The sequence below is a fragment of the Tasmannia lanceolata genome, unplaced genomic scaffold (genome assembly GCF_043159265.1).
Source record: "Tasmannia lanceolata isolate RefF3 unplaced genomic scaffold, GAP_Taslan_0.1 ptg000037l, whole genome shotgun sequence".
In the NCBI taxonomy this organism is placed as follows: domain Eukaryota; kingdom Viridiplantae; phylum Streptophyta; class Magnoliopsida; order Canellales; family Winteraceae; genus Tasmannia; species Tasmannia lanceolata.
The window spans coordinates 7,397,994-7,420,470 of NW_027518714.1; the positions used below are offsets into that span (position 1 = coordinate 7,397,994).

The window sequence follows — 22,477 nt, forward strand, 5'->3', positions numbered from 1 at the left end:
CTTTGAGAAAGCAGGGTGCGTGCTTTTCATCATCCCAACTCCTCCGCCACAAAACCCTGAGAAAGAATCGCGAGAGATTTGCATACAATTTCTACATTTTTGCCAACGTGGCCGTTTCGATATTTCCTCCACAACGAGGGTTACTTCCATTATAAGGACTCCTCTCGCTCGCTCTCTCTCTCTTAAAATTCCCATAAAAACAGACGAATTCCGTGAAAGGGTCTCTATCCCATGCACGCACAGCAATTCCGAGTACTCTCTCTCTATAAAATTTAGGTGCTTCAATGCTTTTATTCTCTAGGTCATTTTTCTTCATCCTATATCCTTCTATTCTTCTCTGCTATTTCCCTAATTTCGTGTGGAAATTTCCCTGCGAACTGCTTTTCCTTTGTCTTGATGGACCCACCGCCTAAATACGTCACTGGTAACTCCACGTAAGTGTCTTTCTCCCCCCCTCTCTCTCTCTCTCTCTCTGTGTTTTTTTTAGGGTTCGTGTCTGTTGTAACGGTTTGCTGTACGTGCTTCAGAGGGTCTTTGTTGCAGGACCCAGAAATGATGGTCTTCATGCCATCTCCTTCTTTAAACCCATCAATTCATCGTAAAAGGAAGCTTAATCCCACTAAGGTATTGTTCTTGCTAACTACTGAATGACCCCTTATGGTTAAATTTGTTTTAGCAGTTTTTTTTTGGAACTCTACCATATCCAACCTAATAACAAGCGATAAGTAGGATCAATAACAGTCCCTCCCATTTTTTGTCAACCATATACAGTCTCTTTGGTTGATTCCCACTAACACAACAAAGTTAGGTCTCCAACCATCTATTTAGCACCTCTGTTTGACCATCTGTTTGAGAATGGAAGACAATACTCATCTTCAACTTTGTTCCTTGCAACTTCAATTTTTTGTACCATTCAAAAAAGAAAAAAAGAAAAAAAAAACTAGGTCTTTGTCGGACACAAGAGTTTTTGGCATACCATGAAGTTTAGCAACGTTATCTACATAAGTTTGGGAAACTATTGCAGCAATATATGGGTGGGATGGAGGCACAAAGTGAGCATATTTGGATAGCCAATCCACTACCACCCTAATAGTAGTATACCCAAGAGATTTTGGCAAGACATCTATGAAATCCATAGTCACATCAGTCCAGATTTGAGTTGGAATGGCTATGGGCTGCAATAAGCCAGCTGGTGATGTTGTTTCATGCTTATTTCTCTGGCAATTCTCACATTCAACCACCCATTGACGAACATCATTTTTCATTCTCTTCCTATAAAACCCATAGCAAGTCTTCTCATAGTGCAGAATAACTAGCATGCCTATGATATTCCTTGAACAAGGGGTTGGGCCTGTAGCTCAATGGTTGATGCTTTGTATCTCAACCTTGAGGTCTCAGGTTCGATCCCGGCTTACCTGCTGAAAAAAAAAAAATTCCTTGAACAACTTTTCTCTCCACATAGATGTTGGAGTAAGAACCAGCCTCTTCTTGTACCGTAATTGCCTATCAGACCGGGTATAATGAGGAATGTCACCCAGTGTAGCTTGAAGTTCTTTGATAATTTATTGACTTCAGAGTCTTGCTCCCATTCAGCCCTTAGCTCAGCAAGAAGTTATACCACATGGTGAGAAATTATACATAATTGAGTGGCCTCCTCACCTTGCATAGAGAGAGCATCAGTTGACATGTTTTCCTTTCTCTTTTCTAAATGATTTTGAAATCATAACCCATTTTGAAATCTTTTTTTGCTGCTCAGTAGTCGTAGGTTTTTGGTTGAGAAGAAATTGCGAACTTTAGTGATCTGTTTTAATGGTGAATTTCTTTCCAATTAAATAAGGTCTCCACTTTTGAACGGCATGTAGGGCAACTATCATTTCTTTTTCGTAAGTGGATTTTGCCAAATTTCTCCCAGACACCGCCTTACTTGAAAGAGCAATGGGTCTCCTCTCCTGCATCAAAATTCGAAACAGCCCCTATTCCATTGCCGGATGCATCACATTCAATTAAAAGGGCTTCAAAAAATTGGGCGTAATTAATACTAGGGCTGAAGTCATGAAATATTCTAATCGAACAAAGGCTTGTCCGGCATTAGTGTCCCAGATGAACCCATCTTTTTCTAAGTAGCTTAGTCCATGATGCACAAATTTAGTCAATGGCACAAAATGACAGAGACGTTGAAGGCATGGTTTTAAATTTCCATCGAAACCGACACGAAACGACTGAAATGCTTCTGTTTCCATCCACACAGAAACCGAAACGACCGAAATGTATAAACCAAAATCGTAAGTGTAATAGTGGTATATTGTATCAGTATGTATTACACAATTAATTTTAAATAAATTACATGTGAAATGTGGTGCATGTATTATATATAAATATTGATATGAATTACATGTGAAAATTGGTATGCACGAAATTATTAGAGAGGCGCTACAGTGCATATTACTAGGTGTTCGATGTTCTTAAACCATTATGGATGGTTGTCTTGCTTATGTGATGGTTTCTAAGTGTGTATTTGAGCTTATTTTAGTATTTCTTGAAATTTAATCGTTAAATCCTATCATTTTTTTGAATGGTATCGTTAAATTCTATCATTTGCATATGTTTCCATATGTTTCAATGATTTTATAGGATTTCCACTGAAATTTCCAACCAAAACTGAAACATTTCCTTTTCCATGGAGGCCGAAACCGAAATTTAAAACCTTGGTTGAAGTTGCATTTGTTAATCCGAATGGCATCACCATGAACTCATAACACCCATCACCGTCACGAGTCCGGATCGCTGTTTTTGGAATATCAGGTTCGTGCACTCTGATTTGGTGATACCCTGAACGTAGATCAAGCTTGGTGAAGATTACAACCCCATACAACTCATCCAGAGGTGCGTTTATGACGGGAACATGATATTTATCCTTGACCGTAATTTGGTTCAAGGCACGGTAATAAACACGTGACTGCCAAGGACCATCTTTTTTTCGCTCCAACAAAACCGGCAAATCATAAGGACTTTTGGGTCAGATGATGCCTTCTAACATTGTCCTGTCAATATTCTCTATCTCATTTTCTGAATGTGAAGGTAATGTCATACCTGAACAGGCAAAGCCTCTGCTTTAAACACAATTTAATGTTCTTGTTTCTGTGGCGATGACAGACCATGCGGTTCCTTGAACATGTCAGAGAACTCCACAAGTTATGCTTCAATATCGAGATGTAATTTGTTCAGTTGGTTTATCCCCATTACTTCCATGGCTTGAAGCTGAGGCACCATGGCACCTGCCTGACCAGGCAGAAGCTGTTCAACCTTGGAGTGTTTCACAACACGAGCGGTTGTGTCTGGATTCCCATTAATTCATGATATCATCCTTCATGATGGAATTCCATAGACCGTCGTTTGAAATTCCACATAATTGAATCTAGAATCTCACGCCATTTAATTCCGAAAGCTACATCAAAGCCTTGAAACGTGAGCACGTGCAAATGCAACTCTGTTTTATAGGTTTCAATCTGCAGCTTCTTGCACAACCCAGCACTTTCTCCCATTCCACCATTATCAACGGTTACTGTAACTCATGATGCTTCGTTGACTACACACCCCAATCTCCAAGCAAGAATGTACAAAATTATGGGTATTACCGCTATCAACAAGAAAGATAACCACATGCTTACCAATTTGTCCTTTAAACCGCATGGTATGAGGAGTCGAAGTTCCCGTGATAGCTTGGAAGGAAATTTCTGGAGTTTCATGATGCTCTTCTTCGTGAGTTTCTTCTTCTTCCTTCTCACTATCAGAAACTTAAATAAAATGAAATTGGGAAAACTTGCACTTGTGAGCAAAAATAAAGCGTTCGTCACAATTGTAGCACAGTCCCTTAGAACATCTTTCTTTCATCTCACCTATTGTAAGCCTACGAGAATCCTTATCTTCTCCTCCAACATGCGTGCCAGCCCAATAGCCCTATTCAATGTCTTTGGACGGAAGACTTGAACTTCACCCGCCGACTCATCTTTGAGGCCTCCCACAGAAGTCCCGACCAAAGCCTTCTCAGTCCATTACTCAACCATATTGGACAACCTCTCAAATTCTTTCTGATATTACTGAATTGAAGCTGTTTGGCGAAGTTTGCTATGTGCCGAACCAAAGACTTCAAATTCTGTGGGGCCGAATCTAACGCACAAGGCAAGTTTCAACTCGTTCCACGTCATATTCTTATGAGTTTTCTCATACCATTGAAACAACTAGACGGTGTCTCCTTCCATGGGGAATGAAGATAGAAGGATCAGAATAATTGCTCAGCATGGTAAGCCCGTCCCGTTGGTTCCTCTGATCCATCATATTTAGGAAAGTCAAACCGAGTAAATTTCGTTTGAACCAATCTGCCCGACTTCGTTGCATCTGGACCTTCGTTACTATCCGGACCTGAATGTGGAAAAGCCCCTTTGTTTCCCGAAGTTTCATCTTTCACAACTTTCTGACTATGGCTTTCCATCACCTTGGAAACCATCTCCACCAAGTCCCTCATGAATGCTTCTAATTTTTTATTATTTCTTCCATTTTTGTCTGTTTGTATTTTTTTTTTTGTCCAAGATCAAGCTTGGCTCTGATACCAAGTGATAGGTACCCGCAGCATAAAATAAGAGAAGAAAAAGTGGTTCATTTGTGAGAACCAGTCCCTTAGACAGATCATATTAATAGGCTAAACAACTTATCCCATTTAATTAATGTTCAGGCTATATACTTTACTACAAGACCTCAACATCTAGGACTCTATCATCCAACCCAATAACAAGGTATAAGTACGATCAATAACCGTCAGCAACAAATCTGGCTATTCAAGACTCTTAATCTCAAGTAATTGCCAGCAACAAGGCTGATTATTCAGTACTCTTACTAGAATAGCAAACCTCCAATACTAGTTGAACAGCCTGAACTAAAACATATTCAATATCTTTCAGGACCCGGAAGTCATGGTATTCATGCCATCTCCCTCTTTAATGGCATCAATTCACCGGATGCGGAAGCAAAATCCGAATAAGGTATTTTTCTTTCTAGCTACCAAATGAGCCCTTATGATTATTGGTTTTATTCAATATCTGATGACACTCGGATTATTCACCCCTTTATTGATTCTCCCCATTGCTTGACCAAACTTGTTCATTAATGATCACCACCCCACTGCTGTTTTTTGTCTCTTGGTATATATTGTGTTTCTCGTGGAAGGAGTGATAAGAAGCATGTAGTTTGTTTGACTAGTTTCAAAATTCTAGGCACGACTATCTTTTTGATCGCCTCATCATTCACAACATTATCTTTCATCCGAGAAGGCTTCTTCTTTTCCTTCCACGTTTATGCCGAGCTATTACCCTAGGCAATAAATAGGTCTGTTCCCACTATCCAAGGATTTTCTTGGACCATCACAGAGAGAGGATAGGATTTGTGGGCAGTGGGCTACAAGGGAGGAGTGATGAGGGTGGGCTTTTAAACATTGAATTCGATATTAAGAAGATCTTCCATTTGTTCTTTGCTACTCTAGGATTGAATAGTCTCGACGTTATTCACCTTGGAAAATAGTCCATGGCCTTGACCAATGAGATTTATGAATTCTTGGTAAGAGCATATCGTAGGCGATATCTGTTTATGAGGGGTAGTTAGGGTGCTAATTACTTTTTTTGATAGCTTCTTGCCTCTGTTTATGTGCGATAGACTGCTTACAAAGAGATGGTTTTTTTGGTCTTTAAGGTCATGGGGTGTATGCATTATTGAGAAGAAGGCCTATATTGAATTCATTCAAATGCATTGATCGATTACCTTTTGTTTCTGCTCCGAGGCAAGATTTCAAGTGTGAGTTGCTTAGAGCCATGTGCCAAGGCAAGATTTCAAGTGTGAGTGTCTTAGAGCCATCTTGAAAATTACTGGACAATCTATCTTAAGATATATAATTAAAGAGGGCCAGAAAACCACTATAAGGTTGATTTTCCTTGCAAGGGCACTTAATTTGGCTTGCCTCCATGACTCCTATTCTCATTAGAGATAAGTTTGCAAGGTATAAGGTCCTGTCATCCTCCATGCTGCCAAGTGTCACGTGGCTTCAATTTTTCCTCAGCGAACTCATGCGGTGCCCTAACATACCATATGCTACCAGCTTGCCCCAGTGTAAGGCCCTACATGCCTCCTACATGCCTGAAACCTCTTATCATTTTGTGCATGCTTATGAATTACAAGCCACTAGAGCCCACCTATGCTACTAGCTTGCTTTCGTCGTGCATATCCTTTGAGCCTTGCATCACATGTAATCCAACTGGTGGCAAGGCTAGGTCTAGCCACACTTTGCTCCGCCAAGTCTTCTGACTTGCGCTAGGTCTTGGCGTCTAGCCATCACATGTTTATCCAGTTAGATGTAAGATTTCTATGCATTCCTTCATATTTCTAGTGAATATAAATGTTCCTTTTTCCGCATTATGGACACATATCGAGCTTTTAAGTTCTAACCTTGTAACTCCAAGACCTAAAATCAATGGATGGAAACCCTAAAAGGAATCAACCCTACCTCAAAAGTAAGAAATGAAAAGAAAAACACGAAAAGCAAATAAGAAGATGACGACAAAGATGAAGAGGTAAGGACAAAGAATGAGGGTAGAAGCCTTTGCTTGAAGCAGCCCTCATAAAAAACAAGAACATGCCAACACCCATTTAACGATGGGAATACAAAAAGTCCTAGAGTACCGCGGCAACAAAGAGCTTTGCGTAGTAGTGACATGATCAGTGACTATTGAGTCCCGAGATATGGAATGAGAGTGAGTGACAGTGAACTTGCAATCGTAGGTCAAGAGAGAAAGAGAGTGGTTGGGTCTCAAGTGGGGAGTTGAGCAAGAGAAACACCCGATAAGTACCGAATTTGGAAATAGAAATTTGATGATTTAAGAGGGGAAATTGGATTAAACATTTCTTTTGTAGATTTCTTACCATCTGAAATAGATTTATGTGAAAATCAAATCATCCAAACAACGTGAAATGAAATTTGCAGAAATCTATTTCCTCCGCAAAAGTTTTACCGGTATCTAACCACGCCCTAGATTTTTGAACAATGCCTATTTTTTAGTACATATTAAATTAGAGCATTTTATTTGATATTGCTAAATAGTTAAGAAAAAGAAAATGAAAAAACCAGTACACAAATGGGTTAAACACAATCTAATTAGCTCTAGTATCCACTGAGGCATTAGTGTGAATTTTATGCAATATATTAGACATCCGCATTTGTGGATGTTCGTGCAAATTTGTTCCAAAGTTGACTTCACATTCACATTGATGTAATCAGTTGTTGAGACTGATCTATTTGGTCTGCCAACATTGGCAAGTGATCATTATTATTCAACACTGGCAAGTGATTTTTCTTGATTTATCCTGAGTTTTTAGCATCCCTTTTTCTTTTTCTTACAAATGGCAAACTTTTGAAGTGTCTATTATGTGTTGACAGAAAGTGAAAAACATAGCAACATTTGATTACGGTGGCCCCTTCATTTCTGGTGTTGACAGAAAGTGAATAACATAGCAACATTTGATTACGGTGGCCATGACTTATCATTAGAACATAATGGATGAAGGCTAGTGTGATTGTTGATTTGACATGTATACTTTTAATTTTATTCTTTTTGCTTAATGCAAACTATCTGTTTTTCTCCTAAATTGATCTCCAATCTTTATCGTACTAATATATATATATATATATATATATATATATATATATATATATATATAGAGAGAGAGAGAGAGAGAGAGAGAGAGAGAGAGAGAGAGAGAGAGAGAGAGAGAGAGAGAGAGAGAGAGAGAGAGTATAAATATTTTGATATTTTATGGTAGTAACTTTAGCAAGTGCCAGCAAGATTCCTGATCATGCATGTCATGTTTCCCATTAATTGATTCGATCTGTTTAGGTTGTTCCCCATGACATAATTGAAATTGATGGAGATGGAGATCTTGCTAACATTGAGATCGTTGGGGAGAAACATACTAGCGGTAGCAAGAGTAAAGCAACAATGGGTTATAATACGAATTGGCAAAAGGAAATTAAGGTATGACCGGCAATGACATGTTTACTGATGATTTTCCTTGCTAACAACTTATGTGCTCTGCAGAGTTTAATTCTATAACTATATTGCTTTTCCTAGGATGCTTTGGCCAAGGATCTTATGGATTCAAAAGCAGATCCTGGGTTAGCAACTGGTGCATGTCTGAATCCTCTCAAAAGTTTCGGGCCTGGCTCAGAAGATTTCAGCTATTTTGATAAATACTATGATGATTATTCTGATTTATCGGGCATGGCTAATGATTATAAGTCAAGTTTGGATGCTCAATTTGATGCTGTAGACCTGCCTCCATGGGTGGAGGCTCCTTTCCCTTGGCTGGACAAGACTGTAAATCAGAAGCCAAGTACGCGAACTTCAGGTGCGAGCAGTTCAAGCAATCAAAAAGAAGAGAATGGAGACGAAATTCTGAAAAAATTCAGACAGTTTAAGCAATTTGATACGGTTTGTGATTATTCAGATCATTACTATACCAAAACACGTCAGTCCAGAAGTAATACCTTCCAAGGAAGTTCTCTTACAAAGAAGGTGACTGAGTTTTGAAATGAGTTTTATGCATTTCCATTTCTTTATTTTCAGTTAGACAAAGTACTTGTCCTAATATGTCTTTTGTAACAGTTACCAATCGAGTGGAGCTTAGGATCTGGACCCACCCATGCATTCCCAACACCTAACCCGTTTAAAACGAATTTGTACTCCACTCTCCCGTCACCACTCCCACCATTCTCTCCTCTGGCCCCACCATCGCTCCCATCATTCTCTCCTCTGGTCTCACCACCGCTCCCATCATTGCTCTCTCCTCTGGTCCCACCACCGTTCCCACCGTTGTTCTCTTCTCTGGTCCCACCACCGCCCCCATCGTGGCTCTCTCCTCTGGTCCCACCACCGCCCCCACCGTCGCTCTCTCCTCTGGTCCCACCTCCTCTCCCACCTCCTGCCCTGAATTCTAAACAATGTACAAAGAAAATTCAGCAAGAGTGGAAGATCCTGGAGAAAGATTTACCAGGTAATTGTCTGTGTTGTATTATTTTAACTTGTTGCAAAGCTTAACAAACATGGGAATTATTACCTTAATATTTCCAATTGGTTCCAACCTAGACTATTGGGTTGTCAAGCTGATCAGAGTGCATAAACTGGTTTGTAGTTAGTTAAAATAGAAATATTGAGTTAATGAATACCCGTATGGTGGCATAAAATCACGTGCAGATGGCTTCTTCTTCTTGTTTTTTTTGGAGGCCTGGTCCACGAACAAGCAATTTCTGCTCCGATCTATGCTTTATCCTACTTGAGTACTATCTCTAGTACTCATAACGAATATGTTTAGTTTGTGATCATGTCTGTTTGAAGCATGTTGTTAACTGTATTTTCTAACTACCGGAAGCAGCCATGTTGACTTTCCAATTGTTTTCTTTTCTTGGAAACCTGCTTTATTCGTATTTCTGAAGATTTTTTTAAACCTGGAATTTATCTTGGAACACGGGGCGGCACCTCAAATTTTATTAATAGGAAATAACCTTTTTATTGTTCCCATGCTGTTGATATCTGTTGATGAGAAGACATAACTTATAATGAAGCTTGTTCTCAGTCTTTCTATTTCTTTTATCTGTTGGTGAGAGGACATACCTTATAATAAATCTTGTCTCAGTCTTTCTTATTTTTCCACTTTGATAGAGTCGATATTTGTTAGAGTTTATGAAGAAAGGATGGATCTTATGAGGACTGTCATTGTTGGAGCGGCTGGAACTCCCTACCATGATGGCCTCTTCTTCTTTGACATTTCCTTTCCTTCAAACTATCCTCACCAACCGCCGGTATGTGTATAATTTATGTATTATTTGGTTCTCTATCTCATAATAAATGGGACAGTTTGAGAATTGCTACTAAAATGTCATGCAGCTGGTTAACTACCACTCTGGTGGCCTTCGTCTGAATCCAAACTTGTATGCAAATGGATATGTCTGCCTTAGTCTTTTGAATACCTGGTCTGGAAGAAAAGGCGAGAAGTGGGCCCCAACGAAATCGACAATGCTACAGGTCCTGGTTTCCATCCAAGCCCTAGTGCTGAATGCAAAGCCCTATTTTAATGAGCCAGGATATGCACGTACAGCGGGAACACCTACTGGGGAGAAGAAATCCCTGGCGTACAATGAGGAGACATTTCTGTTATCTTGCAAGACTATGCTATACACTCTACAGAGGCCACCAAAGGTAAAATTGCAGCCCCATCAACATTTTGTAGTATTTTTTCCTGTGCTTCTTGAACCTCATATGATGCCTTTTGAGCTTCAACAATTATTTGGAAACTTCATGATTCCCCCCGTTAGTATGAGGCCTTATCTACATGAATTTCTTGATCACCAATTGATATTCTTTGCAGCATTTCGAGGACTTTGTTGCGGGACATTTCCTCCAACGTGCACAAGCTATTCTAGAGGCTTGTAAGGCATACATGGATGGTGCTCAGGTTGGCTGTCTTGTTGGTGGTGGAGTTCAGGATGTAGACGAGGGTGACAAGAGTTGCTCCCCAAATTTTAAGAAGTCATTGGGCCAGCTCCTCCCAAAGCTCATTGAGGCATTTGCCAAAAATGGAGCTGATTGTCAGCAGTTTCTCAAACAGAAAGTGTTAAGCTGATGCGCAAATTGTGTTAAAGCTGGGTGTTCAAAATTTTGAACCATGGTAAGTTTTCTTTTTAGGGCAACCATGAAAATTATTCAATGGAATCTTCATTCGCCCAATTGTTAAAGAGGAGCTGAAAAGGAGGGAGGTGGAGAAACTTGAGAGAGCAGGAGTGGAGACAATGAGAAATTCTCTCACTAAAACAATAAAATAAAAAAGACTGAGAAATCCCTAAAAACAGAAAAAAATACCCTACTTCAACTTGGGTTTATTTCTCCTGTTTTTTCAGTGGCTTTTCATGCTCCCACCTGCTCATGACTCTCCCTCTGTACCCAGCTCTCACAACTAGCCCCACTAATATTACATGGAATAATTTTTCATGATTGCCCAACATGCCCTTAATGCTTTCATTTATCTTTCCCTTTTTGTTGATTGCATTGGACAAAGTATAAAGATATGGTTATTTACTCTTTACTTATCATATGCATATTGTAAATAGGTCGTGTGCATGGGATGGGCATTGCCATGATTTTTTTTAACTCTACAGGCTGTTGTAGGTACTTTGCCAACTGTTTATATTGGTTTAAGAGTATGTGAAGCCCCCTTTTATTTTATGAGATATTGACTGATCTGAATGTGTATATTAAAGCGTAGTAGAAGTCTCCTCTCCAACTAATGTTATATAGTAGAGTACATGCATGAATGCAATGCAATGTGTTCTCAACAGGTCTCTGTTTGTAGGGTGCAACTCAGGTCGTTTTTGGGAATTTGGCGTGAGCTTTTACCATAAAATCGAAATCGGGTCAGGTTCGGGTTGATTCTAATTCATTTTTTTTAGCAAAAGCTCAACCCGACCCGAACCAAGTTACACCCCTTGTGTGGCTTGCTTGCCATCATTACTCGTTAGACACTGAAACCTATTCAAATGAATATAGACAAAAGAGTGTTTCATCAATATATATTCTTTTTTCGGCAATTGGATCTCTTTAATGCTATTCTCGTATATGTTAGTAGATCCCTCTTCAATTATCTCAAATGCATTATTGTTGGGCATGGCATCTGTAAGTTATATTCCCCCATGCCTCTTAACAATCAGCCAAAGGATTCCTCCTTGAAAGACTCATCAGGCAGGAGAAGAATTCATCTTTTTAACTTGTGGGAGCTCGCCACAGTAGGTATAGATTTAGCACTCACTTGATAGATGTTTATATGATGGAACCTAGGATTAGATTACCTGTCCTAAACTGATATAATGTGTAACTGCGAAAGTGCTATTTGGATCCCACATTTGCCGGACATTATTTAAAAGGGATTTGCTAGCGTCCATCCCAGAAGGCATTTCACGGATGGTCTGTTGCATGTGAGAGCAGCCACCTCGTGAATGAAGACAAAATCTGCTGAAAAGTGAGCCTGTGTGGCTGCTCTCACATGCAACAGTCCATCCACCAAATGCCTTCTGTGATGTGATGGACGCTAGCAAATCCCTATTTAAAATGCTAATCTAGAGTACAAAAATAAAGTCCTTAATGCACTTTGTCAATCTCAAAAGGAATTTTTGGAGTAGAAAAAAAATTAAAAATGTAGTACAACTAAGTAACTATGGGACTTTGTGCAAGCATCTTATGACGGAGGAGAAGTGTAAAGAAAAATGTGCCATCGAACTCTAAGAAGACTTAAAATTGGAGCTTCATTTTCATGAGAAACGAAGACCCAAGGCTCAAATAGAGAAAAATGACTAGGAAGAACAAAATTTAACATGGAGGAGGGATAATTTATCCTCTACACCAAGAGGAAGAGAAAAGGTACTAAGGATTGATGAAAGGGCATGATAAAGAGATTATCTGTCATTGAACATCCATGAGATTTATGTGAATGTTATGACTGGAAATCAACATAGAAACACTTCTGTTATGTTAAAAAAAAGAAATTCCTCAGTGGGAAAGCTTCTTGTGTGTTATAAATAAATAAAAAAGGCTACTGATACAGGCACTACCATGTTTTGATAATTGCACAAACTGATCTTGACAGATGTCAAAGATTATTACAGTTTCCAAAATTGCTCTCAGAAGCCATTTAACAAAGAAAAGACAAGCTGAGTTTGTGCAATTTTTAATGCGTGGTAGTGCAAGTATTAGTAGCCTAAAAAATGCATATATTTTTGCCCATCTTCTGGGCATTTTCCCTTCTGAGTTTGTGCAATTATCAAAACATGGTACTTCTAGTATCAGTAGCCAAAAAAACATACATATATTTTTACCCGAGAAATTATAGAGTGGCCGACCATGAAGTCCGATCAAGGTGGCACGTCAAACGTACCACCCTTGATATTTAATCCAAGGATGGTACCGTTTTGAGGTTACTTGACGGTCGGACACCATGTAAAAACTCATTTTTACCCGACTTCTAGGCATTTCCCCATTCCTTTGAACATTGTTTTGCCTATTCGTATAATCTTTTTCACCTGAGGTCATTTCGTTATTTCGTAGAAGCGTCCCTCCTCTTATCTCCCAACAATAAATAAAGAAAGAAATAAATAGAAGAAGACAAAATTCTGGGCCTACGGAGTAAACGAAGACTTGTTAGTCTTGTTATCTTTGTATTATTTGGAGAATTTCCAAAGCTATTGACCTTGCTCCGTTTGGATGCCAGAATTATTTTGGTTCTTAGGACTTTTGTGGAACAAAAAACTTTCTGGGAGATTGGTGGAAAAAAAAACTCCCTGGAAGTATCTCGGTAAAATAAAAATCCCATGTTTGGTAGACCGGACTATGGTGGGAAAAAAAATTCCGGTAAAATAAAAATCCCATGCTTTGTTTGGTTGCTTGAACTGTTGGGAAGAAAAAAGTTCTTCTTTTGGTTCCTCGGATTTCGTGCAGGATTATTTTGGTTGCTGGGATTTTTTTTTCCAGCTTTGGGTTTCGTGCGGGGTTATTTTGGTTTGTGGGATTCTTTTTTGCCCAATATATAACTAGCAACCAAATGTGGGTTTCCTGCGGAAATTCTACAAAAGTCCCAAGAACCAAAATAATTCTGGGTAAAGGTAGGAGACAAAGGAGGGAACAAGCATTAATTAAAGAACGATATTATGATGAGTAGAGAGAGAGGGTAGAGAGAGAAAGAGAGACCACCATTTTCAAGACAAGATTTTGCTGTCACCAAGAAAAAGATGATGTGACCACTAAATATTCTCCCACATAAATAACGGAGCTACGATCAGAGAAAGAAAGACTCATGACTTCTCTTTAATATACCAAAATACCCCTACATCTCCTGTTAATATAAAATAAACCAAGCGAATGTCTACTAAGAGTCATCCATAGCAAGATTTCGTTATTGGTATGGTAGACTATCAAGAGGCTAGGATCATTCGATGAAACTGTGCAAACAAATCCAGACCATCCATTTAATGACTCACCTCTTGGATGATATGTTCTAAATCTACCATTCTAAGCAATCGATTATTCTTTCTTTCCTTTTCTTTCGTGAGGAGTAGGTGAGCTTTAAGTATTAATTCAAGTATAATTTTTAAGCCCATTTGAAGTGCTTTGTTCGTTTTTGTTTAATCCATCCCTTGGTTGAGTTTTTATTTTTATAATATTAGGGTACTTTATTTGATTACGGCAAGGCCAGCCGCACTCCTCTATTATTTTGTACCTTTTAGTTAGCTATGCAAGACTGTTTTAATAAAGTGAAGAGTGTGTAGATTGGGTTGCAACATTACATGATAAACCCAATAACAACCATTGTACCAGTATTACACACACACAGTAAATCTTATGAGACGATACATTCGCTCCTTTGTTTTGATTAGGGGTGCAACTTGGATCGGGCTCAACCCGAACCCGATAGGTTCAACCCGATTTTGGCTCGGGTTGGGTTGGCATTTTCCTGGGTTGGGTTGGAAAAAGCCAACCCGATTTAATTTCAGGTTGTGTTAGGGTTGAGGCCTTAGCAACCCGACCCGATCCGAACCCGACCTCAGTCCTCTAATTTTATCATGATTTTCTTAGGATTATGTTTTTTTTTTTTTGTATTTTTTTGTTTGTTCCTAGATGAACCTGAAACCGACCCGAACCGAACCCAACTCAACCTGACCCGATTTGGAGGCAGGTTGGGTTAGGGTTGACCATTCTCAACCCGAGGCTCGGGTTGGGTTGGGTTGGGTCGGGTTAGGGTTGAGGGAATGCTATCTCGGGTTGGGTTAGAATTGGCCTCAACCCAACCCTAGTTGCACCCCTAGTTTTGACATTAGCATTCTTCTCTTCTGTGACCTCACGCTAATACAATGAGGCACACCACTACGGTAAGTGGGTCCCACCTTAGGTTGATCAGAACCGTCCATTTCAAAGGCCTTTGTTTTGCATCAGCGCACAAAAAACCACAATCATACAGTAATAACGCCCAATATTGTGATAGTCCAAAACCATACAAGGCCATGTCTGGATACCTCATGATTTTGTATTTGGATTTGGATTTGAGTTTTGGATACAAAATACATCGATCATCCTCATGCTCATTTTATACAAGGGAGGGAGGGAGGGAGGAGGGATGTCTGGCTGCTGTTGCTAAAAGGTCGAGGAGCTGTGAGAGTGAAGGTATTTGCCACAAATATGGATTTTCAAAATGTCTTGCAGGACATACTAATAAAACAATTGAAAGTAGTGTTTAATAAAACAATCACCGGGTGGAATGAAGAGTGGCATTTATGTAATAAAACAATCACCATTGCTCTCTCTGCTGGTCCCACGACCGCCCCCATCCTCTCCCACCTCCTGCCCTGAATTCTAAACAATGTACAAAGATAATTCAGCAAGAGTGGAAGATCCTGGAGAAAGATTTACCAGGTGATTGTCTGTGTTATATTATTTTAACTTGTTGCAAAACTTCACGAACATGGGAATTATTACCTTAATATTTCCAATTGGTTCCAACCTAGACTATTGGGTTGTCAAGCTGCTCAGAGTGCATAAACTGGTTTGTAGTTAGTTAAAATAGAAATATTGAGTTAATGAATACATATGGCGGAATAAAATCACGTGGAGATGGCTTCTTCTTCTTGTTTTTTTTGGAGGCTTGGTGCACAGTTTTCCTAGATTTCTTTTCCTCATGCCACGTCAGATTTCCGGAAAACCTTTTCTTTTCCTTGCCCTGGAAAAACAAGTGAACAGAGCCAAAACAGAATTTTTGTAGTAGAAAAAGTTAAAAATGTAGTATAACTAAGTAACTATGGGACTTTGTGCAAGCTTCTTATGACGGATGAGAAATGTATAGAAAAATGTGCCACGGACTTGAAATAGGACATTTTCATGAGAAGAGAAGACCCGAGGCTCAAATAGAGAAAAATGACTAGGAAGAACAAAATTTAACATGGAGAGGGGATAATTTATCCTCTGCACCAAGAGGAAGAGAAAAGGTACTAAGGATTGATGAAAGGGCCTGATAAAGAGATTTATGTGAAAGTTGCGTGACTGGAAATCAACATAGAAACACTTCTGTTACGTTCGAAAAAAGAAATTCCTCAATGGGAAAGCTTCTTGTGTGTTATAAATAAAAAAAAAAAAAGGCTACTGATACTGGGCAGTACCATGTTTTGATAATTGCACAAACTGATCTTGACAGATGTCAAAGATTATTACAGTTTTCAAAATTGCTCTAAGAAGCCATTTAACAAAGAAAAGACAAGCTGAGTTTGTGCAGTTTTTAATGCGTGATAGTGCAAGTATTAGTAGCCTTAAAAATGCATATATTTTTACCCATCTTCTGGGCATTTCCCCTTCTGAGTTTGTGCAATTATCAAAACATGTATCTGTAGCCAAAAAATTATACATGTATTTTTACCCAACTTCTAGGCATTTCCCCATTCCTTTGAACATTGTTTTGCCTATTATCTTTTTCACCTGAGGTTATTTCGTTATTTCGTGGAAGCATCGCTCCTGTCTATCATCTCCAAACAATAAATACAGAAAAAAATAAATAGATGAAGACAAGGGGAAGGACGGTGTAAACGAAGACTTATAAGTCTTGTTATCTTTCTATTATTTGCCTTAAGTTTCAAAGTCAACACTCGTGTTTGCTAGCGTGGAGGATAATTTCCAAAGCTATTGACGTCTAAGAAAAAAAAGATAAGAGAAAGAAAGACTCTTGACTTCTCTTTAATATACCAAAATACCCCTACATTTCCTGTTAATATAAAATAAACCAACCGAATGTCTATTAATAGTCATCCATAGCAAGATTTCGTTAATGGCATTGTAGACTATGACAAAAGGCTAGGATCATTCGATGAAATTGTGCATACAAATCCAGACCATCCGTTCGTGAGGAGTGGGTGACCTTTGAGTGGTAATTCAAGTATAATTTGTGAACCCATTTGATGTGCTTTGTTGCCGTCCCTTGGTTGAGTTTTTATTTTTATAATATTAAGCTTCAACCTTATTTGATTACGGAAAAGATATCCACACTCCCTTGTTTTAATAACGGCACTCTTCTACTATTTTGTACTTCTTAGTTAGCTATGCAAGACTGTTTTAATAAAATGAAGAGTGGTTTGGATTGGCTCGCAAATAACATGATAAACCCAATCACGCCCATTGTACTAATAATACACACACACACACATTAAATCTTATGAGATGATGCATTCCCTCCCTTGTTTTGATATTTGCATTCTTCTCTTCCGTGACCTCACCCAAATACAATGAGGCACACCACTATGGTAACTGGGTGCCACCTTAGGTTGATCAAAACCATCCATTTCAAAGGCCTTGTTTTGCATCAGCGCACAAAAAACCATGATCATACAGTACTAATGCCCAATATTGTGACAGTCCAAAACTATATAAGGGCATGTTTGGACACCTCATGTTTTTGTATTTGGATTTGGATTTGAATTTTGGATACAAAATACATCAATCACCCTCATACTCATTTTGTAGAAGAGTGAAGGGAGGGAATAACATTTGGCTGCAGCAAGGTCGAGGAGCAACGAGGGTAAAGGTATTTGTCACAAATATGGATTTTCAAATAATTAATGTCTTGCAGAACGGATTTGAAAATCGGAATTTTTTTTTTTCATTGTTGCAGCCGATTTAGATTTGGATTTCTCACATTTGTATTTGAAAACCATCTCTCTTAATAAAACATCACCGGGCGGAAATGGTCTGAAGAGTGGCATTTTTGTAATAAAACAATCACGGGTGGAAAGGGTATGAAGAGTGGCATTTATGTAATAAAACAATCACCGGGCGGCATATTTACATTTGCTTCATTTAAAACTCACACATCCATATCCTCTCAAATTAAGCAATCGGTAAGCTCTGCTCTGTTCTTCACTACACAACCGAAATGGCCTCTGCAACTCCTCCTTCCCTTCCCTTCAAAAAATCTAGGGTTAGGGTTTCTTCCAAGTCCTTACTGAAACATCCACAGACTCTCCTCCTCTTTATCATTCTTCTCTCCACCATAACCTCCTCATCCTCTTCTCTCCATTACAGGGACCACTGTAATTCCATCGTTCCCGAACCCACCTCAAACGGACTAGAACCCATCCCGTTACAATTTCTAAACTTTCACGACGGATATTTCACCGGAGGCGAAAAAATTATGCCACAAGATCCTGAGTACTCATCCTATTTCCCAAAATCTACCATTTTCCGCACCAGAACTCTCCATAAAACTGAAACAAAAGGCGTTCTCAAAGTAGAAGCCAGATTAATCTTCAGCGTCGGACGAATATCAGGTAATTGGACGACCGTCCATCGCCGAGAGGCGAGGATTTATAAAAGAGGGAGAATAAATTTCGAATTGCGTGGATTCTGGTCAGAATCTACGGAGAATCTCTGTATGGTCGGATCGGGTTATAGTTTTTCTAAAGAAGGTAATCTCGTTGATCTTTCTGTTATTTTGAAGCTTAATTATCCGAATATTTCCAATATTTCGACTAGTTTGGTTACTGGCAAGTTAGAGAGTGTTGACGCGGTTGATAAACCGGGTTACTTTGATCCGATTCCGATTATAGCATTTTCTCAGAAAACATATAATTATACGCTTGTATCTCAACCTGAAAAGATGTGTTCTGGTATAAGTAGTCAGGAGAAATCTCTTGGTTTGGAACCTGGAATGAATAACATCTGTTCAATGCTTTATGGTGGTGGAAATAGTCAGTTTCAGTTGGAGTACAAGAGTAATTGTAGTGATACAGATTGTAGCCCCTTTAATAGGAGTAGTGGGTTTTTGCCTAGATTCATGTCTGTGGGTGGAATTCAGTGTTCTGATAAGGGAAAGTTGCGTCTGTATTTAGGGTTTTCTAATTCTAGCGCTTATAACAACATTCCTTTGATTCCTGAGACATCATTGGTTGGGGAGGGAATTTGGGATGAGGGGAAGAATCGGCTCTGTATGATCGCGTGTTCGTTGAGGAAACTTAACAATGATTTTGCAAACACTTCTGTTCGTGATTGCACTGTTGGGTTGAGCTTGAGATTCCCTAAGACCTTGTCGATCAGGGAGAGGAGTATTGCTGTTGGACGCATGTGGAGTAACCGAAAAACGAATGAATCAAATTATTTTGAGGAATTTGTTTTTCGGACTTCATATGAACGAACAACGGCTGTTTGGGGTCTGAATTATGAGTATACTCAAGTGGATCGCGTGAGGAAATTATGTGGAAAGAAGGATGTTGGAAAACCAGGGAGGAGATATCCTGATGGATTTTCTTATGGGGACATGGCGTTCGACTTGTCTGTGAAAAATAGTCCCGGAAATTTTGCTGGGGGTTATTTTAGCCCACTATCTTATGGCGATAAGATTTACGATAATGGTTTTGCCTCGATGGGGGGGGAGGTTTTAGAAATAGGATTCGAAAATTCTGTCTCGGTGTCTTCAATGCCGCCTTCTGTTGAAGTGCGGGATTCGAACCATAGCCTGTTGAATGTTAGCTATGCAATAAACTTTTGGTTTCCTGCTCATTTCAAATGGGGTGGGCTTCCTTCAAGCAAAATGTCCTATCCCCAAATACACATTTCAGCAGAAGGTGTCTATGATGCTGGAACTGGAATGCTGTGCATGGTAGGTTGTCGTCGTTTGGACTCTATCAGTAAAAAATCAAATGAAAATCTGGATTCTATGGACTGTGAAATTCTCATCAGTGTTCAGTTCCCTCCCTTGAATCGTAAGGATGGAGAGCGTCTCAAAGGCACCGTTAATAGTACAAGGAAACCATCAGATTTTCTTTACTTCGAGCCATTAGAGTTGTCTTCAAATGTTGCATACGGCTCTGAAATTAAGGAATCAATCTGGAGAATGGATTTGGAGATCACCATGGTTCTGATCTCTCTCACACTTGCATGCGTTTTCATTGGGGTACAGATCTTTTATGTGAAAAAGAACCAGGATGTTCTTCCCTCTATATCACTTGTCATGCTTGTTGTTCTTACACTAGGCCACATGATCCCTTTAGTTCTGAATTTTGAAGCCTTCTTCACGAACCGTAACAGGCAGAATCTTCTACTCTGGAGTGGTGGGTGGCTTGAGGCGAATGAAGTTGTAGTGAGAATCATTACAATGGTGGCTTTTCTAATGCAATTCCGTCTTCTCCAATTGACATGGTCTGCAAAAATAGCTGAGGGAAGCAAAAAGGGCTTGTGGGTTGCTGAGAAAAAGGCTCTCTATTTGTGTCTGCCATTGTATATTTTCGGGGGATTGATTGCTTGGTTTTTGCGGTGGAAGATGTTTGATGTTGTGCTAAGCAAGGCACGCTTCTTCGTTGGTTCACGGCATTCCATTTGGGACTATCTTAAATCTTATGCTGGCTTGATTCTTGATGGTTTTCTACTCCCCCAAATTCTGCTGAACTTGTTTTTGAACTCCAAAGACAAGGCTCTTTCCCCTACCTTCTATGTTGGAACCACCGTTGTTCGGTTGCTACCACATGCATATGATGCTTATAGAGCTCCAAACCATGTACCACAGTTCAATTCTTCCTACATCTATGCTAATCCAGATGGGGATTTTTACTCCACTGCCTGGGATGTAATTATTCCCTGTGGAGGAGTGCTATTTGCTGTCCTAATTTACTTGCAGCAGAGGTTTGGAGGTGCTTGCGTCCTTCCACAAAGATTTAGACAGCTTGCAGAGTATGAGAAAGTTCCTGTAGTCAGTGCCTAGTTGCAGCAGAGAAGTGAAGAAATGTGGTAATGTTTGAGCAGGTATGAAATGCTTTTGAATTTATGAACCATAGCTGTATATTTACAATAAGATCTTCTATATATCCTTGTAGGAAGTAGTATCAAAGATAGTGGTTGCTGAAATAGTTCTGAATTTCTGTGTGTTTTGGAGATAAAAGTGAGTCATGAAATATATGATTTCTGTGTCTACTCTTTTTTCAGGCAATATTTATTCTGCTTTTGATGTTCTTAGTTAGAATGCATTTAGCAGTCTGTGTCATGCTAGCTGTTGAAAATCTCAGCCAGGAATTTTTGTAAAACCCATCGGTTGGAAATCTAGGCCCTTCATTTGAAGGGTCAACCATAGATTGCATCTCTATAAAAAAAGCTTAGCCATCTAACCTGTTGAATGTGGATACTTGCCCTTTTTTTCTTGCAATTTCCCATTTATAGGGTACCAATCAACCGGTTTTTGGGATTCCCAAATCCGTAGTTGGCCCACCAGATGCATTGTATATGGTTTATAATAATATCTAACTACTTTCCTTGACTTGACTTGACTTGAGCTGTTTATCTCTTGACTTTTCCCCTTCCTTGACTTGGTCCATTTATCTCTTGCCTTTACAAGTTAGAAAAGTGAGAGTGATATATTCGCTGCCATTCCTTCCCCGGGCCACCTACTGCTATTGTATTTAATTATTTATGACTTCCTTTTTTACACTACTATACTAGGTGGTGGCCCAGGGAAGAAAAGGGGGTGAATTTATTGAGTGACTCCGAGTCTGGACTACCAAAAACTTCCGTCATACCTTTTATCCTGCTACGAGAAGGAACAGGCATGGTCTTTCCGTTACATGCTGGTACTTGAACATTGTAAAAAAAAAACACATGAAATCTTGGATAATAATGTGCCTAATGCAAAATGATCCCTTTAAATACTAAGGTTATGTTTGGTAGTCATTTAGGGCCCGTTTGGATACCTCCCATTTTGTATTTGGATTTGGAATTGAGTTTTGAATACAAATTGAATAGATCCGGCAACTCATGTAGAGGGAGACAGAGAGGGAAGGGGGTACTTCCTAGTGGAGGGGAGAGGTTGAGGAGCTAAGAGGGTGAAGGAAACTCCCGGATCTGTGGATTTCCAATCTTATTTCCACAACAAACTTAGAAATCTGATTTTTTTTCCCTGTCAACTGTTGAATTAGAAATCCAAGAATTTGATCCGATCCAAATTACAGTACAGAAAGGGCTGCAAATGTGAGAAATCCAAATCAAAATCCTCTCGACATACAAACGGGCGCTTAAGTTTCCCCCCCAAGGAATAATGGCTTATCAAGTGGTAGGAAAGGGACAAGTAGGGTGGGAGAGGAAGAGAATTAAGAGGACATGAGTGAGGAGAGGGCGCGAACTCAGCTCAACTAAGCCTTTGTCCCAAACTAGTTAGGGTCGGCTGATGAATCCTTTAGAAAATTTTCATAAAGAAGGTGAAAGAGTCTACCTGCTTGAAATTGACTAGTGACTTAGTGAGGAGAGGGCAAGAAGTGGCTGAAAATTAGGGAAAAGGAAAACTCTATTCAAATTAGAGTTTTTATTTTCCTCATTTTTCAGCTACT

General features: G+C 39.3%; 2 protein-coding genes across 4 annotated transcripts; both read left to right on the top strand.

Annotated features, from left to right (window-relative positions):
* Window positions 1-11,330, top strand: LOC143862507 (uncharacterized). 3 transcript variants are annotated; one of them, XM_077373568.1, is made up of 10 exons: window positions 1-434; window positions 528-624; window positions 4,956-5,036; window positions 7,935-8,072; window positions 8,169-8,612; window positions 8,703-9,090; window positions 9,756-9,895; window positions 9,981-10,292; window positions 10,462-10,761; window positions 11,201-11,330. In XM_077373568.1, the coding sequence occupies exons 1-9, from the start codon at window positions 397-399 to the stop codon at window positions 10,714-10,716; spliced, it is 1,893 nt and encodes a 630-aa protein (XP_077229683.1). In that variant the 5' UTR covers window positions 1-396; the 3' UTR covers window positions 10,717-10,761; window positions 11,201-11,330. The 3 variants fall into 3 exon arrangements, with proteins under 3 accessions (XP_077229683.1, XP_077229682.1, XP_077229684.1); XM_077373567.1 differs by having other exon boundaries at window positions 2-434; window positions 10,462-11,330; XM_077373569.1 differs by lacking the exon at window positions 4,956-5,036 and having other exon boundaries at window positions 3-434; window positions 10,462-11,330.
* Window positions 11,331-17,981: 6,651 nt separating this feature from the next.
* On the top strand, window positions 17,982-21,074 carry LOC143862506 (uncharacterized). Its single transcript, XM_077373566.1, has one exon. The coding sequence runs from the start codon at window positions 18,046-18,048 to the stop codon at window positions 20,863-20,865; it is 2,820 nt and encodes a 939-aa protein (XP_077229681.1). The 5' UTR covers window positions 17,982-18,045; the 3' UTR covers window positions 20,866-21,074.
* The last annotated feature ends 1,403 nt before the right edge of the window (window positions 21,075-22,477 follow it).